General features: G+C 44.6%; 1 protein-coding gene across 4 annotated transcripts in view; it reads right to left on the bottom strand.

The window, feature by feature from the left end:
* Positions 1-18,629, bottom strand: part of LMNTD1 (lamin tail domain containing 1) — a 295,944-nt gene that overhangs the window by 27,381 nt on the left and 249,934 nt on the right. For 3 of the 4 annotated variants that reach the window (XM_044998334.1, XM_044998324.1, XM_044998355.1), the window contains one exon: positions 10,598-10,686. In XM_044998334.1, coding sequence (XP_044854269.1) covers positions 10,598-10,686 — 89 coding nt within the window. Of the gene's footprint in view, positions 1-7,485; positions 7,689-10,597; positions 10,687-18,629 lie in introns of those variants that run through there. The other variant, XM_044998344.1, reaches the window with a different exon arrangement.

Consider the following 18,629-nt stretch of genomic DNA (forward strand, 5'->3'; position numbering starts at 1 on the left):
TAATATTGTACCATCAAAAGTACTTATTTCATTTATTTTGAAGTGATAGTTTAGTTTTAATTATTTGTAATAATACTTCATAGATTGCCAGGGAATGTTCTGTTGTTGTAGTTTGTAAAAGTAATAGAAGATCTGACCCCAGCACTCTTAAATCTTTATTGGCTGCCTCTTTTAGCAGAATTATCAAATCTGCAGATTAGCTAAGTGAGAATGAGCAAGGTTTTATTGCATTTAGACCTCATGGTGAATTGCCCGCTGAGTGCAAAAGTTGTGGACCTGTCCAGACACCTAGACAGACTTATGTGCTGTGATGGTGGTCGTGGTACGTGTAGGTACCACTGACATAGGGAAAGGTAAGAGAGAGGTCCTGGAGGGCAAATTTAGGTGGATAAGTAAGAGATTAAAGTCCAGGACCTCCATGGCAGCATGCTCTGAAATTCCTCCAGTTCCATAGTCAGAGCCAGGTAGATAGGCAAAACGGCAGGATCTCAATGTGTGGATGAGATGATGGTGTTTGGAGGAGGGATTTAGGTTTATTAGAAACACAAGGAAACTTTTAGGATAGGAGGCGCTTCTACAGGAAGGCTGGGCTCCTCCTAAACCAAAAAGGAACCAGACTATTGGCATGTAAATGTAAAAAGGTCATAGAGGAGTTTTTAAACTAAGAGCTGGGGGAAAGCCAACAGATGCAGAGGAGCATGGGGTTTGGACAGAGACATATCTTAGGGAAGGATATAGTAAATGGGGTACTCTATACAGGGGCGGCTCTACATATTTGGCCGCCCCAAGCAGTCATGCGCGGGAGATGCCCTGGAGCCCCGGGAGCAGCGGACCTCCCGCGGGCATGACTGAGGAGGGTCTGCTGGTCGCGCGGCTCGGCTGGACCGCCCGCAGCTGCGGACGGTTGGCTGGTCCGGCGGCTCCAGCGAACCATCCGCAGTCATGCCTGCGGGAGGTCCACTGGAGCCGCGGGAGGAGCGCCCCCTCCGCAGTCATGCCTGCGGCAGGTCCGGTCGTCCCGGGGCTCCGGTGGACCTCCCGCAGGCATGACTGCGGCAGGTCCACCGGCCCAGCCTGCCGCCCCTGCCGGCAAATGCCGCCCCACGCGCGTGCTTGCCACGCTGGGGTCTGGAGCCGGCCCTGACTCTATATGCTAGTAAAGAGGAGAGGAAAGATGTGGGTAAAGGACAGGTAGGACCCGAATGAAACAGTCAAATAAAGAAGAGTCCTCTTAAGTTCCATCACATGCTGGCAGACAACTAAATATTGACAAATTTTATAAGTACTTGTATACAAATGCTAGAAGTCTAAATACTAAAATGGATAAGCTTGAATACCAGGTTTAAAATAAGGATGTTGATATAATAGGCATCACAGAAGCTTGGTGGAACAATGATAATCAATGGGATATAGTAATTACCAGGTTATAAAATCTATAGGAATGATAGGGTTGGTCATGCTGAGGGGGGAATGGTTCTATATGTGAAAGAAAGCATAGAGTCAAATATAGTAAAAAAGTTAAATTAATACTGTAAAATCTGGATGAAGAGAAATTCCATGCTTGAATAATAAGAATATACACAAGAACTATACTATAGAGAACCTGATGAGGATAGTGACAGTGACTGTGAAATGCTCAGGGAGATTAGACAGGCTACAAAAACAAAAAACTCAGTAATAGTGGGGGATTTCAACTATCCCAACATTGACTGGGCACATGTCACCTCAGGACAGGACAGAGAGAGAAAATTTCTAAATGCCATTAATGACCGTTTCTTGGAGCTACTTGTTCTGGAACCCACAAGGAGAGAGGCAATTCTAGGTTTAGTCCTAAGTACAGCACAGGATCTGGTCCAAGAGGTGAATATAGCTGAACTGCTCAGTATTAGTGACCATAATGTAATTAAATTTAACATCCTTACAGAGGAGAAAATACCAAATAAACCCACCACAGTAGCATTTAACTGCAAAAAGGGAAACTACACAAAAATGAGGAAGCTAGTTAAACGGAAATTAAAAGAAAAAGTCACAGAAGTGAAATACCTGCAAGCTGCATGGAAACTATTTTAAACCACCATAATAGAGGCTCAAACAAAATGTATACCCCAAACAAAACAATTATAATAAGCGAACCAAAAAATGCCACCATGGCTGAAGAACAGAGTAAAACAGGCAGTTAGAGACCCTTTAAAAATTGGAAGTCAAATCCAACTGAGGAAAATAGAAAGGAGAGTAAATTCTGGCAAGTCAAGTGTAAAGATATAATTAGGCAAAAAAGAATCTGAAGAATAACTAACAAAACAGACAAAACTAATAGTAATTTTTAAAAAGTACCTCAGAAGAAGGAAGTCTGCCAGACAATCAGTGGGGCCATTGAGTGATCGGGGCTGGCCTTACCATGAGGCAAACTGAGGCGGCTGCCTCAGATGCCAGACTGGGGGGGGGCACCTCTAGAACACAGAGTATAGAAAAATGTGTGTGCTGCTGGTGCATATGTATTCTCTCTGCTCTAGATGCACAGAGATGGTGGAGTGCTGTGCTGGAGGAAGGAGAGCACAAGAGACATAACAGGCAGGCAGGAGAAAAGGTGAGAGGGAATAACAGAAAGCAGCAGGAGCTGCAGGAAGAGAGAGGAGGAGGAGCCTCTTATGTACCTCTCTAGCACCCCCAGGAGCTTGGTCTGATTAACACCAGCTTCTCAGGGAGCTTCCTGTTTCCTGCTGCTTCCCTGAACCCACTTGAGGAGAACAGGCAATCAACTGAAGTAGTAGGAGCCAGTTAGGCCCTTAAGACACTGATATTTTCCCTCACTCAGGCTCTGCTACCAGCCTGCTTATTTGTCCCCTTCAACTGAGTGTTGAGAGCCACTCTAGCTGGCACAGGACAGCAGACATGAGTGAAAGAAGAAAACGCCCCTCTTGGGCAGCATTCAGAAAAAGAAAGAAAGCAAAGGAAGCTTTTCTATCTAAGCAGGAAGGAGCTCTCCTGAGATACATAGACACAAATAGAACAGGAGTACTTGTGGCACCTTAGAGACAAATACATTTATTTGAGCATAAGCTTTTGTGGGCTTACAGCACACTTCATTGGATGCATGCAGTGGACACAAATGTTCACGGTGAGCCTTCCGGCCCCAGTGAGGATGAGAGTGGTGAGGAGATGCCTGATCTTCCAGATAGTCAAAGTGCAGGTGATCTGGCAGCTACTGCAGCATCCATATCTCCATCTCAAATGGATGTAACCATGCACATTCCTGAAGAAAAGTGTAGATCAGAGAAGAGTGTGGTGGAGGTGCAAGAAACAGCTGCTGCTGAGTTTAGTTCCTTAAGTCTAGATGATCCAGGACTGTGGACCCACTTGAACAGTAGCCTAAGGGACTTCCTTGTACTGCATAGGCCACAGCAAGTGAAAAACTTCATGTTCCCCAAAGACAATGAAAATAGAAGTTTCCATCCAACACATTACTGGTGTGAAATCCCCAATGGTGACAAAGTGGAGAGGCCATGGCTTATGTACTCAAAAACCCTGAATGCTGCATACTGTTTTTGTTGCAAACTCTTCCAGTCTAATGTTCCAGCCACATTGGGTTCTACAGGCACAAAGGACTGGAAAAATCTGTCTAGAAATCTGGCATGCCATGAGAAGACAGCAAATCACCAGAGAGCATTCCATAGGTGGAAAGAGCTTGAGATGAGACTAAGGTTAAAGGCCACCATAGATGATCAGTGTCAAGAGAAGATTGCATCAGAGTCTCTTTACTGGCAAAATGTTCTGAAAAGGCTCATTGCCATTGTGAGAATGTAGATTAAGTTTGTTTAAACTGTAAAACTCTGTGTGTGTAAACAATAAAACCAAAAATTAAATGCAAGTTACAAAAAATTAAGGAGTAGGAAGTTACATGGCATCAATAAAAATTCAATTACCTCCATAAGCAGCACTTGGACTCAGTTGTATAAATATATACAGAGAATGTACAGCATGCCCTTAGACCTCCTGTTGTGTGAAGTGACTATCTCTTCTGTGATTGGCGCTCTTTGCCTCAAATCCCTGCTCTTGCAATTCCACAGGCTAAAGAAACAGCTGTTTGCAATTTTTTAATCATTAGCCAGCATAATCATCTCTGCAGGGTCACTGTGCCAGCACTGCTGTTACACACTTAAATGACAGTCCTTCTAAACATGCTCACTATTTTCAACATGCTTATGTGTACTGTTCCTGTACGTATTTGCTAAAACTAATTTCAAAGCCAATATAGATGGAAGCAGGATATTTCCTTATGCTGAATCAAAGAAAAGAAAGCTGCTCTTTACCTAACCATTTGCAGTTGTTTGACTTCCACTTATATTTGACATATATTGTAAAATGGCACAAACACATGCTGTGACAGCTGTATGGGAAGCAAATGACAGCAGAACACGCTTAACACTAATTTCAGCTAATGGAACAAATCTATTCCCAGAATACATTTACCTCTCAGCTGTTCGACAGGTTTCAATTCAGTGTATGTTAGCAAAGGGTGAAACTATAGAGGACTGGGCAAAGGTGCTGGCTTCCTCTGGGCTCCGGGGGGGGCTCAAACCCCCCGGTCGGCCCTTGGCCTGGCCCAGATCTATAGGGAGTTTCATTGGATGTAGCACGTAGAGAGACTGATGTGATTTGCAGCATTTTTTTTTGATGGACAGAGAGGCAGACATAAGAAAGGGAGTTGCTGTTCATCAGCCTGGTACTGCCCAAGGTGGCTCCATATTGTCATCATTACGAATGTGCAATTACTCCAGCATGGGGTCACTACTGTGCTTCTGCTGTTTGTGACCTGCGCTTTATTTTATGGAAGTCTGTGATCACTGCAAAACTAGTGCTCAGTCCCAGAACTGTTGGGATTGTACATGCACTGGTGCGTATGATGTGATACTAGAGTTAGGCACTAGTATTTTGATGCTACAGAAGTACTAAACCAACCCCATCTCATGGCACATGCACACCTTCAAACCTTCAAATAAAACATCCAATAAAAGTATTTGCCACTAATTCTTCACACCCACATTTTCCAAGCCGTTAAAGTATTTCAGTGAACACTCATGCCCCATTGTCAAAACACCCAAGACTGTTATTAGGTTCCACTGTCAACTGCATTACATTACTAGGTCATCACCTTGTGAGCTGCTGAATAGCAATCTGAACCACCTCAGCTTTGTTCCTGTAAGGTATGTGTACACAGCCCGTGGCAGCGAACGTCCCACCTTCAATCGACGGACTTGGGCTAGCGCTAGCCCTCTAGCACTAGCTGCGTAGACAGCACATTGGAGTTGAGGCTTGGACTGGAGCTTGGGCTCTAAAGGCTACAGAGAGGGTGAGCTCAAAAGCCCAAACTTCAGCCTGAGCCGCAACTTCCAAGCACTCTCTGCAGGCTGTGTAGACATACCCAGTAAGTCCTATCAACATTACAAGTGTAAATGAGTCAGAGGACCTGATTGCCAGTTGTCTGATCTCTAACAAAGTTACAACACAGTGCACAGCTTGAACCCAGTTAACAGGACATGGTCAGTTCTACACTACAACTTAGAACCAGACTCTAACCAGGTTAAGGGACAACTATACTGTCACCACATCAGATGGCTGGGCTGCAGTTCAAGTGTAGATGGAGCCTAAGGATGACATCAGGCACAAAGCCAATGGAATCTGCTTGCTTTCTCTAAATCAGTTTTCTTCCCAGTTACTTGCTAGTACTGAAGAGGTCTCTGAAAGAGTCTCCCATTTTTAAATGGTGAATTGGAACATGGAGTGACTTAGCTCCACTCTGGTTAAAAAAGGGAATGCTTGTTAAGTGAAGGTGCCTTGGTATTCGCTTGCCTGGACATAAGTATTAGTATGAGATATGAAGGAACTGAGATGGAAGGAGAATTTGGTCTCTTTTTCCAGAATAGCCCTAACCTGCTCTCCAGTGCCTGTCTAAGATGGGGGTGGGGTGGAAAGAAGGAAAAGTGAAACATACACTAAGCATATCCTCACAGATTGCTACCATGCAATGTGCTAAGTAAGCTGTGATTTGTTCATTAGAGATCTTATGGGTAACCTAATCAGTTGCTTAAAGTATTTCAGTCAAAATCATAGGAATGGTCCTCATCAAAAATAAACAGAAAGCACATTGTCTGTGTAATATGGGAATTATGTGGGGGAAAACACTGCATTTAAATCATCTTTATATCCTGACAAAAGATTAATTGATTACTATTATTTATTATGGAGATTGCGGTAGCACCAAAAGGCTGCTGGGTGTTTTCCAAATACAGAGGAAGAGATAATCCCTGCCCTGTAGAGAATAGGTCTCAATAGATAAGAAAGCTGTTCTCTTGGTATTGGCAATATAGTGTAGTTAGAAGCAGGGAACACTGGAAGTTTCATGAACAGGTGCCTGTTCTTCAGTCCAGTTTTTCAGATCTCAAAGAAGTTTGCATAGTCCAGGTAACAAGTGGCTAATAATTGTCTGAGGTTATATGTGTTGTGCTATAGATCTGCATCATGTATTACAGATGTGTAACAAGTCAAAACCCCCTTTCTTAAGTATCTTACGTTCTAAATTAGTAAAACAACATCATTCAGAATGGTATCAGATAGCAGCAGGAGGGTGTGAAGCACAAAGTCCACAACAGAGAATATGGGGGAAAGGAATAGAGCTTACTGGAGTCCTAACAGTTTTTAAAGAAATCCGAACATTTGATTGTTTTTGTTTCATTTTTTAATCTCAAATATGGGAGGAGATGGCACTGAAGGAGAGAGTAACGAGGAAAGGCAAAACGACACATTAGCAATTCTGCAGGACTATATCGTTTTGAAAGCATGGGCTATAACAAAAAAGGCACTAATTCTACAATTGGATCCATATGAGCAGACCCTTGCACCTGCAGGGAGCCTCAGTGGGCTTTGCATGAGAGGATGTAATTGCAAGGGACCAAAAACAGGAAATCCGGGGCCAGATAGTGCCATGTTCTCTCTACCCTTGCTTCCACAGAGCAGCTCTGGGATAAGCCAGTCCTGTTTACCATCCTCCACTACTTACAGGGCCACAGAAGAATTCTGGGAAGAACTAAGAGTGCCCTTTTCACCATCCCCTTCCACCCAATGGCCAGACAGCAGTGCTGGGTGAGCAACTGAATTTCTGTTTCTATTATCTGAGTAGTATTTTAACCTTTCAATGCTTTCCCAACTCTGTCTATATAGCACTGACACAGTCAAACCCATATGAGGAAGGTATATTTTTGTCATGAGAAAGTGTCTTTAAATGCAAATGTCCTTGATCACAGGAGGTAAGATTGCCTGACACAATGTGCTATTGCAAAATGTGTTCCCATGAACAGCAGAAACAGCTGCAGAAGTGCTAGCAGCAAAGGGTGGAGAATGAAATTAGCACTTTCTAGGTTCTTCAGTAAATGCCAAACTAAAAGATGAGCAGACTTTTTTTTTATTAGTGCCTTTTTTTCTATTAGAAAACACCTGAAGCAGACCATTGCCTCTGCTTCTGCCTGAAGAAGAAGATAATCTGAAGTCCCTCCGAATGAGCTCATCCTTTTCAAAATCAATAAGACTCCTTACAAGTTGCAGTCTCTCTCTCTCTCTCTCTCTTAAGAGCTGATGATTGGACCCCACACCCTGGGACATCCCATTGTTCATTAGATTTGCATTTCCTCCTCCTAAAGAAAAGTAAAATTGTAACACAAAGTAACGTGAACAATTCTTTGTGAACTGGGCTGAATTAAGCAGGCAGATGGGATCCTGACCTCTTCATTTTCTTTCTTAGTGAATTTATGGCTGTTAAAAGGTGGTGTCAATGCAAGCTTCCCCACTCCATCCCAACAATGGGTCTCTACCTTGCCCTTGAGGGGCCCCTTCTAGAGGCCAGGGGGTACAGCAATTCACAGTCTATCCCATTCTGTCTTTAGTCTGTTGACTGAGATGGCAAACAAAGGAGGGACAGCTGTCCACTGGAAACAGACTATCAGTTCATTTCACTAGTGTCATCACATAGTCACTCACTATCTGCCTGGGCTGGATTTGAACTGGTAATCAAGGGATGAAAGGCTCTGTGTGTCATTATTAAATCACCTGAGCCACCTAGCCCCCAGTGAGAGCAGCTTTTCAAAAATGAATATGTAGCAGAGGACATATAGTTTGAAAGCCTCTCTAAGGGACTTAGGGGGCTTGTCTAAGCAGGGAAATTTATCAGCATAATGATGCTGTTATCTTTAAATGGCTAAAGCGATATCAGTGTAACTCCCTAGCTGGACATTATTATTCAAGAAGAAGAGTGTCTTTTCCCAGTTTAGCTGATGTGACTTTAGAACTGGTATATGCTAAAGGCAGAAAAAGGCACTCTTATTCCACAATAAAAGTCTCCATGTGGGGAGTTTCTCTAGTATAACTATAGCAGTAGAATTATACTGGTAAATTTCCCTGTGTAGAAAATCCAGTTGTATGGGATCAACTCTCTAGGGCTTCTGAATTTTGTGCCTCCATTGAAGGTTATGCCGGAAGACCTGAATCTTCGGTGCCTCTCAGAATTTCCTAGCTAGCTGATGACATCACCATTGTACCATTCACGTGCACCTGGGAGAGCATGGGCCTCGTTTTTATTTACTCTAAAGATACGTTTTCACTGTGGTTACCACAAGCATAGGTGCTGGAACTAGGGGTGCTGTTGCATCTCCTGGCTTGAAGTGGTTTCCATCATATACAGGGTTTAGTTTGGTTTGATGGTTCTCAGCACCCTCGCTATACAAATTGTTCCAGCACCCTGACCATAAGTGATCAGCATGTAGGTTAGCTTAGCACAGGAGTGAGCCCCCCACACAGCAAAGACACACTCAAGTTACTGTGTCCTCAGTGGTGCTGCACTCCCCCATTGTGTGTCACTAGGACTTCTGGTGCTACTGTAAGTTGAACCGCTTTATGGTTCTTTCTTAGTGAACTGTGAGAGAACTTGTCTGTCCTTCTGGGAAGGCAGTGGAGGATTATCAACATTTGAGTGGCTAAGCCAGTATCCTCACTGCAAAGCGGGTGGGTTCCCAGCCCAAATGAAAGCCTCACTCTGGCTTTGGCCTATAGCCCCAGCTACCGTGGTTGAAAGCACCATCAAACATAAGAGGGTTTTGTGTGGGGACAGGAAGGGAACTAGAAACAAAAGCCTGGATTAACTCTGCAATGAAGACATACCCTAAGGATATGTCAGTGTAATGGGCTTTCAGTATAAATAAGAATCAAGTCTCATATCTCTGGCTGCAAATAAAGAGACCCCTACATTTCCAAAACATCACGCAGGGTTCTTTTTTAACTGTGACAGTAAAGTTGAATTGCTCAGTTAAACCCAGAATGCTACTTAGAAAACCAAGAGATTAGAGACACAGATGTTTGGAAACAGTCTTTCTGGATGATCAGCTTCTTTTAATTCAAGTAGTTTCTTGGCAAAAGCATGATTCATACTCAAAAGGGCATTTTATCTAATGCTAATTTTGCACTTCTAAAGTGCCTTTCATCTGAGAATATGAAAGTGCTTTTACAAACACTGATGAATCAAGCATCACAACACCCCTTTGAGATGTGCTTTATTGCCACCACTTTACAGAAGGGAAAACTGAGACACTGATATGCTTATTTACACAGGCCTATACCTAGTGGAAGAACCCTATACTATGTTAACAATTAATTAATAAGCAAGCACATCCAATTTTTTAAAAATTCCTCTAGGATTTCTTTTTCATTTCAGTCTAGTGTACATAGACCGGCTGTTGATGATAAACATTTTTACAGACCTGTAAATGCAAATAGCACTTTGCAGAACATTAACCATAAGAGTTATAATAATATATATTCTATAGGTCTAGAATAATAATAATCATCGTTATCATATACAGCTTAGTATTCATTAACAGCCAAATCCCATAGACTTCAATGAGCTTTGACTCAGGTCTTAAGAAATGTGGGTCTGATACCGAAGCAATGTTTAGCATTTTCCTAGGTATCGCCTGCATTTACATATCTATTAGTGAAGAGAAAGTATTCTATATTACAAAAAAAACATGGAACTGATCTTTAGAAAAAATTAGAGATGAACCCAAGCCAGGAAGTTTGGATTGGGAGCCTAACGTTCTCCCAGTTTGGGGATTTACAAATTTAGGGTCCTGGGATGGGCCCATTATACAGGGCTTGATTGTAGGTCTTTCTATAGGATAGTTTAAGTATAAAGAGGTTTTAAAGTGAGTGAAAATGTACACCCACTTCAAGGCCTCTTTACCCTGCCAGAGCAGTGTAAAGGGCCTCATTGTAAATGAGAATCAGACCCATAATCTCAAGCTGTGAATGCAAACTTCCTGCCAATACAGTGGTGTTTGTAATGGTCACATTATATAGATGCGATCAATTGCACTGTTTCGATACAGAGTCAGATCTGAGTCTTGAATGACTGGTTCTGACGTAGGCCTCTCTCTTACAACACAAATAATAAAAATAATTTTCAACAAAATTAAGTTTTTTGTTTCCTTTTCTTTATCTGAACCCCACTGTTCTTGCTTTATTGAAAATGGAATTTGTCTTAGTCTCTACTCACCCCTGCCGACCGGGTCAGCCTTCTACTTTTTCCATTAAAACTTCCTGTAGCTGTGTTTCGGCCCCGGCTGGTTCCTGCATACAGAGTGCCTGTTGGTGAGAACAAAAATGATTTCCATACACTGATTTTAAATCTCAGAAGTAATAAAGTCAACCACAAAAATCCTCATTTTCCTCTCAGTTTATGGAAAAAGTTTTAAATAAAAAGCATATTGTGATAAATCCATGGTCACCTAGATCTTCTTGGTTGTCACTAAGATGCAAGTAACTCAGTTTCCCAAGAAGTTGGTGAAAACAAGTGAAGGGTGAACTTTAATGATTTAGAGACTTGGTCATGCTTATCTAAATTGTCCAATCCTTTTGAGTTTGCAAAAGTGAATTGAAAATCTTGTGAGAACAGCCCTTCCTATAGGCTGAAAGCCTGATCCCATGGAAGTCAATGGGAGCTTCCACCCATGGTATTTTGGTATTTACATCTGGTTCTGGTCAGAAACCAGAAGTAAAGAAATGGGAAAAAATAATGAATAATTATGATTATAATTATAATTACTGATTTTTTTAAACTAAAAAAAAGGTTAATTTCAATTTGTTTGCAAAGATTTGGGGGGACAAGGACGAGGGAGGAAGTCTTTATCCGAACCCATTCACCCACACATAGTGAGAACTTCCACTGTCATACTGGACTCTCAACAATTGAGTCTATTTGCCAAGACCCAAATGTCGGACACAGTGTGGACTGCTAGCCAATATTACATATACGTTAGGCATAGTATACACCACATTAAAAGGTATTATTGGCATGATACTAATATAATATACATTACATATATATACACTTGTTGGGAAGTTATGTTAACTGAATGTATTATGCTCTCCTCACAACTCTGTTGCCCCATGTCCAATATCCTACAACACTTTGCAAAGCTGAAGTTAGCTCTGGCATTAGAAAACAGGACATTTGTCAAAGGCAAAATACATTAATGTTCTGCCGCCGTACTAGCCAGGAAGGTATCTTCATGGCCCTGAATGCTAGTATCCAAAACAAAGATAAGGAAGGTACAGAACAACAAGCTAAGGATTGGTAGGAACTAGTGGGTTCAATTTTAGGGACACATAAAGAGTTTTTTAACTTGTAAAATCATCCTACAAATTACTAGTTAAAATGCATATCTTTGAAGAACACCTCGTGTGCTAGGTGAACATGCTGTGAGAATTTGCTTCCCAAAAAGAGGGTGTGTATGTCTCCTTTTCTTTTGTACTGTTTTTCTTTAGACAATACATTTGGCTAAGTTCAATTATTTCATCTCGTGAACATTTTAAAGAACAAACTGCAAGAATAGTCAAACAATTGGCTATACCTTTGAATCAACAGAACCAAATAGCCAAGATAAGAGACTCATGACACACACAGTAGTGCGGAAGCATTAAAAGGAGGCAGTATTGAATTCTCTATAATAAATGACATTTTCACGTTTGCTTTTTGGTCTCTCTGTAGTCCTGCTTCTAATACTTGATGACAGTAGAAGTAAGATAAATATTAAATCAATGCGGGATGGAGGCAATTTTGAGTTGCAACAGAAGCATGTTTAAAACAGACTTAACAGAGTAATGACAGCCAACAAATCTGTTACAATGTTTAAACACTGGTTGGGAGTCTGTTTGCATGATAAAAGCTGTTTTTAGAAAGGATGGAAGGAGGGATATTTGCATAATACAGTTTGACATGTATTTAGGCCCTTCCCATTGCCCCCTTGCATAGTAAAAGCCACTTTTTACTCCTATATTTCTAAGGCCTTGTCTACACTACAGGACTATTTCGAATCTACTTAATTCGAATTTGTGGATTCGACCTTATGAAGTCGAATTTGTGTATCCATACTAAATACACTAATTCGAACTTCTGAGTCCACATTAACGGGGCCGGCGTCGACTTTCGAAGCGGTGCACTGTGGGAAGCTATCCCACAGTTCCCGCAGTCCCCGCTGCCCATTGGAATGCTGGGTAGAGCCCCCAATGCCTGCTGGGGGAAAAAATGTGTCAAGGGTGGTTTTGGGTAACTGTCGTCATTGAACCGTCAATCACGCCCTCACTCCCTCCCTCCCTGAAAGCGCCTGCGGGCAATCTGTTTGTGCACTTTTCTGGTCAGTGACAGCGTGGACGCCACAGCACTGCAAGCATGGAGCCCGCTGCGATCCTCGCCGTTTTCTCCTCCTCGCACTTTATCGTCCACCTCTTCCACATTCAGCTGCTGAGAAATTGGGCTACTTTTCAATGGTTCTGCAAGCACTGGGGGACCATAGGGGACGTTTTACCAACATGAACGTCGTATGGCCGGGCAAGGTTCCTGATGCGTGTGTTCTCAGGAACTGTGGGCTGCTCAGACGCCTGCTGGAAGGTAGTTTCTTCCCGTACCACGAAATAACTGTTGTGGATGTGCATTTGCCTATAGTGATCCTCGGTGACCCAGCCTGCCCGCTAATGCACTTGCTCATGAAGCCCTATACAGGCGCCTGGGACAGCGACAAGGAACTCTTTAAATACCAGCGAGCAGCGTGACCTGTGACTGTTCAGTTTCTTTACAGAGAAGCTGAACCTGCCCCTGTTTCTTTACCCAGTTACTGTTGACTCTCCTCTTCGGTTAAATACCCCGTTCTCCCCGTTTCCTCCACTTCCAAGACACGTGTAAAAATAAAATACATGTCACACTGTTACTGAGGAGAGGTTTCTTTATTCATGACTTTTCGTTAAAGGGTCGAAACTGGAGCGCAGACTGCGGTGGGTAGGGTGTGCGCTGATGTAAAGACCGCCTCTAAACTCAAGGAATGACAGGCTCCTGCTCCTACAGCGGTCCGCATTGCCGGACTGCTTGTTTCAACGGAGCCTGCCATCCCTCCTTTTTGGGATTCTGTGTGCGGGGGGCTATGTGGCCTTGTGGCGGAGGAGGACGGATACAGATTCCTCTGCTGCGTGACTCAGCGGTCCACGACAAGGACCGCTGTATAAGATCTGTACCTGCCCTCCCCGCTAAAAAGTCACATCCCCACCGCCCACACAGAACCTGGAAACCACCTCCCATACCGACCACGGTGCCTGCTGACTGCACTGTGTGTGTTACCCGCTGCTGATCCGGCCCCCGTGTCTGTACCCTGCGAAAGGTGCCTGTCCTATGCAATTAGCAACGCACTTCCCCACGCACCCCATTCAAACACAGTCTTCAGTGAAGAAACATGACGGAAACAGTACTTAACAGCAAAGTATTTTTATTACTTAAGTACACAGTTATGGGATGGGACTGGGATTGGGACTTGTTTGAGTCCGGAAGGGAAGGACTTATGCAAACGTAGGGTAGGAGAGCTTTTGGTTACTTGAGCACTCTGCTGGGGTGCAGTGACAGTATTCACGGCCCAGGGCGGGCATCCTCCTGGTTATTTGAGGTGAGGGGGGAATGTGACTTTGTGGCGGGGGAGGGCAGTTGCAGAGATACTGCCGGGGGCTCTGTCCTGCAGCGGTCCTGCAGAACATACACAAGTCGCCGGAGCGTGTCCGTTTGCTCCCTCAGTAGTACAAGCATTGCTTGAGTCGCCTGCTTGTGTTCCTCACGCCACCTCTCCTCCCATTCGCTGTGTGAGCGCTGGTACAGAGAGACTTTCTCCCTCCACTGCCTCTGCTGGTCCGCCTCGGCTAGGTAGCAGCCCACACATTCATCGAAAATCGTGTCCCTTGTCTTTTTCTTTCGCCGCCTAATCTTCGCCAGCCTCTGCGAGGTGGATGCTGTGGCAGGTCTGGAGACAGTGGAAGCTGTGAGATGGGAAACAGTTAGTTAATTCCTTGCAATGATACTTTTTTGCGAACAATTAACTGAGTCTAGGCTGTCTCTGTGAATTTTTTGTTGAGACCCCTGTGCCTGCTGTTGCACAAATCATTTGCGCGGTGGATTCTGGGTAAATGTCGCCAGTCATTCCTTCCTCCGGGAAAGCAATGGCAGACAATCATTTCGAGCACGTTTTCCATGAAATGCCCTGGCACACGCCATAGCGTGCAACAATGGACCCTATTTTGCCTTTTGTGTATGTCACCGTATGTGTACTGGATGCCGCTGACAGAGGCGGACCAGCAGCGCTACACAGCAGCATGCTTATGCTTTTGCATGACAGCAGCGATGGTTACCAGGCATACTGCACCGTCTACCATACCATGAACTGGTAAGAAGACGGTAATAAGATGGTCATGGTTACCTGTCCTTTTGCACTGCGCCATTTGGTGCTGTCATAAGTGCCCCTGGTCGATCAGCCAGGGGCGCAAAAGCAAAATTTGGGAATGACTCCCCGAGTCAATCCCTCCTTTTTGGGTATCTAAAAATAGAATCAGTCCTGCCTAGATTATGGGCAAGTGTACTAGAGAACCACTGTATCATACAACCAGAGACCACAGCTGCTCTCTGTCCAATCCTGCATAAATTTTGAGCTGAACGCTATTCACAGGGTGTGCTCCTGAAACAATGTTCATTCCATTCTTCCCCCAGCCTTCCTGGGTTCCAATACCATTGTCCCCCCACTTGTGTGATGAAGTAATATAGAATGCATGAATAAGACACAGGTAGTCGTTTGTGAGAAATGAGTGGAAGGAAGCCTCCAGCTGCAATGATAGTCCAGAGATGACATTAAGGGGTGTGGAGGAGGGAGCCACTCATCCCTCTGCTAGTCCAGGGGCAATTGAATCTTTTCTTTACAATGAAGGGTGGGGCTGATGGAGCTCAGCCCCCTGTTCCAATGATGAGGACGGTTACCAGCCATACTGCACCATCTACCATGAAAAATTAGCAACAGGCGGCCTTGACCGACCTGTTCCAAGCAAGTTGGTACGGTCGTTATGGTTACCAGTCCTTTTGCACTGCCCCATGTGCCAATAGGCTGATGATGAGGATGGATTTCCATCTTATTGTACCATCAGCCATCCATAGCGTGGGGGGAGCAAGGATGTTGGTGTTGAGTGCTGCACCATCGCGTCTATCTGCAGCATTCAGTACAGATACGGTGACATGTAAAAGAGTCAACAGAGGATTGTTTTCCCTTTAACTTCTGGGGGTCGGGGGGCTGCGTAAATTGCCGAGCTATGCCCCAACCCACCGCGGACACTGTGTTTGACCCTAGAAGCATTTGGAGATCAGCCAAGAATGCAAATGCTTTTCGGAGACAGCAGGAACTGTGGGATACCTTGCGTCCTCGTTCCCCCCTCCCTCCATGAGCGTCCATTTGATTCTTTGGCTTTCCGTTACGCTCGTCACGCAGCTGCGTGCTGAGTCTGTGCTATGCCGTCTGTCCGTTTATTTATTAAAAATACTTTGGACCAGGCGTAACGTAACATTTCTTCCCCTACTTAGATGCAGGAGTCTCCGAGCGAGATCACCGTGAGGACGGGCACTGAAGGAGATAGAGAGCGCATGCTGCGTGAAATCTAGCACGAACCACGGACCTATGCAGCCGTGCTCTGGGAGGCAGTGCTCCCTGAATACCGCATGAAAGCCTCGCGCGGAAAAGTGTGCTACCACGGAGCACCCAATAAGGCAGCTCTCCCCAGGAACCTCCTGCTGATGCTTATCGATTAACGGCAGGAGAGCTTCGTGGCATTCTCCCAGGAGGATTTCTGTTCTATCACCATATATACAGAGACCTCCTTTTCACACACTTCAGATTCCTGTTATATTAAGAATAAAAGTTAACATGGTTAAAGCACTTACCGACAGATCCTACCCCTGATTCAGGATCCGGGTTCCTGGCCGGGGAGGGTTGGTAGGGGATCTCCGTGACGGTGATGAATAGATCCTGGCTGTCGGGGAAACCAGCGTTGTAAGCGCTATCGCCTGCCTCGTCCTCCACAAACCCTTCCTCATCTTCCCCGTCCGTGAACATCGTCGAGGAACTGTCCGTCGACACTGTCCCATCATCAGAGTCCATGGTCACTGGTGGGGCAGTGGTGGCAGGCTCCGTAGCGTCCGTTGGCCGCTTTGATTTTTTGGTAGGCTTGTCTGGGGTCCTTGATTTTCACGCGGCGCTGCGTTGCATGACGGCTGTATCCTCTGTCTGGATCATGGCTTTGGAGACCTTCTCGTAGGTCTTTGCATTCCGTTCGTTGGAGCGCAGCTCCGAAAGCACAGACTCCTCGCCCCACACACCGATCAGATCGAAGAGTTCCCGGTCAGTCTATGCCGGGTCCCTCTTTCTATTCAGAGATTACATGAACTCCTCAGCTGGAGAGCTCTGCATTGCTGCCGGTGCTGCGGAGCTCGCCCCGATGTGCAACCAGAACGTCAGATTCAAACCGCCCAGACAGGAAAATGAATTCAAATTTTCGCGGGTCATTTCCTGTGTGGCTGGGCAGAGAATCCAAGCTCGGGCTGCTGTCCAGAGCGTCAACAGAGTGGTGCAGTGTGGGATAGCTCCCGGAGCTACTAAGTTCGATTTCCATCCACACCTAGCCTAATTCGAACTAGCCATGTCGAATTTAGCGTTACTCCACCTGCCGGGGTGGAGTACCAAATTCGAACTAAAGAGCCCTCTAGTTCGAATTAAATGGCTTCCTGGTGTGGACGGTTGAGCGGTTAGTTCGAATTAACGCTGCTAAATTCGAATTAAAGTCCTAGTGTAGACCAGGCCTAAGAATTATCTTGTAGAGAACTTCCCAGTGGGAGAAAGGGGGTAGGCAGGAATGTGCTCCCTTCAGAATAGCTGCCCCAAATATCTGCATGTGACCTTGATCATCTATACAAGGTCCTGTACCCCACTGTGGGTCAGGATCCTGGAGGCTGGCTGCCCTTTCTTCTTGTAGGTGAAGCTCCAATGAAAATGAACTGCCAGAGAAAGCCCCCCGGGATCTCTGGTGTGGGAGGGACCTGTGAAAAGGTTAATACAGCATAAGTACCATGTTCTGCTGGGTCAAAGGATGGACGATGGGTATATCTCTAGTCCTAACCCAGCCTGCCCCTCTTACTTTGGTCTGGCCTGACCCCATTTCCTTCCCATGCACAGACCCCAGCCTGCACAGAGAGAGCTCCGTACAGAGAGTTGCTGGGGGAGGGGTGGAAGAGTACCACAGAGGCACCCCAATACCATTTCTTCATAGACAAAGGGAGATCCACACGTGAAGAGCCCCTTCATGGGGAGGGGTGGGTTAATCTGGGCCCAAACTCCAGAACATATCCCCTGATCCCTGGTTGGTCAAAAGCACAGCAGGAGGAATCTGAAGTTAAGGGAGAGCTAACTAGGAAGAGTGCTTAGTTACGTGAATGTATGTTGCTTTGTTGGGTTGGAGTGGTCATTTTACACAGGTGAGTAATTCAAGATGGCGGGGGAAGAGTTCAAACACAGTCCTTTGACAATTTGGGCAAAAAAGTGCATTCAAAGGAACCACAGAGCATGATATTTGTTTTCTGCCTGTTGTTCCCTGTTTATATAGGAAGGTAGTATCCTTATTGCGTTATACCAGATGTGTTCGTTAATCAGGGAGCCAATTAAAAATAAACTGAAATGGATTTCAATTAACATAAAATAAATGCAGTGCATCTGGATTATAGTGACTTTATACATTTCATAAAACCAGTTCATCCTGTGCACTGAAAAACATTTGTGGAGGGAGAGATTTTCAAAGGCATAAATGGCTGTTTGGCACTCAGTTCCCATTGACTAAATGCCCTTTGTACCTTGAAAATACTACAGTTCATTTTTGTGAGAAAATGTCAGTCAAAAGTGTTTTCTCCCCAGTTATTATAATAAAGTATCAAATCGTATCTTGAAGACTTTGTGTGAAGAGTTTGTGGGAGCATCTGATGCTAGACAGGATTGCAGTCACTCTGGCTTTCTGTGTACAGCATACATTTTTTTTTCTAATGCTCCACAGCTTTCGAATGTGCAGAAACTAACGTGGAGATTGTGTCATTTTTCTCCTCACTGTCACATTCACTCTAGTTCATGCTCATTCTGTGTCCATGTCAGACTGTCTCCACAACTGTCTCATCACAGAGATGGCAGTGTCCTTGC

This window comes from Mauremys mutica, chromosome 1 (genome assembly GCF_020497125.1).
Source record: "Mauremys mutica isolate MM-2020 ecotype Southern chromosome 1, ASM2049712v1, whole genome shotgun sequence".
Classification (NCBI taxonomy): domain Eukaryota; kingdom Metazoa; phylum Chordata; order Testudines; family Geoemydidae; genus Mauremys; species Mauremys mutica.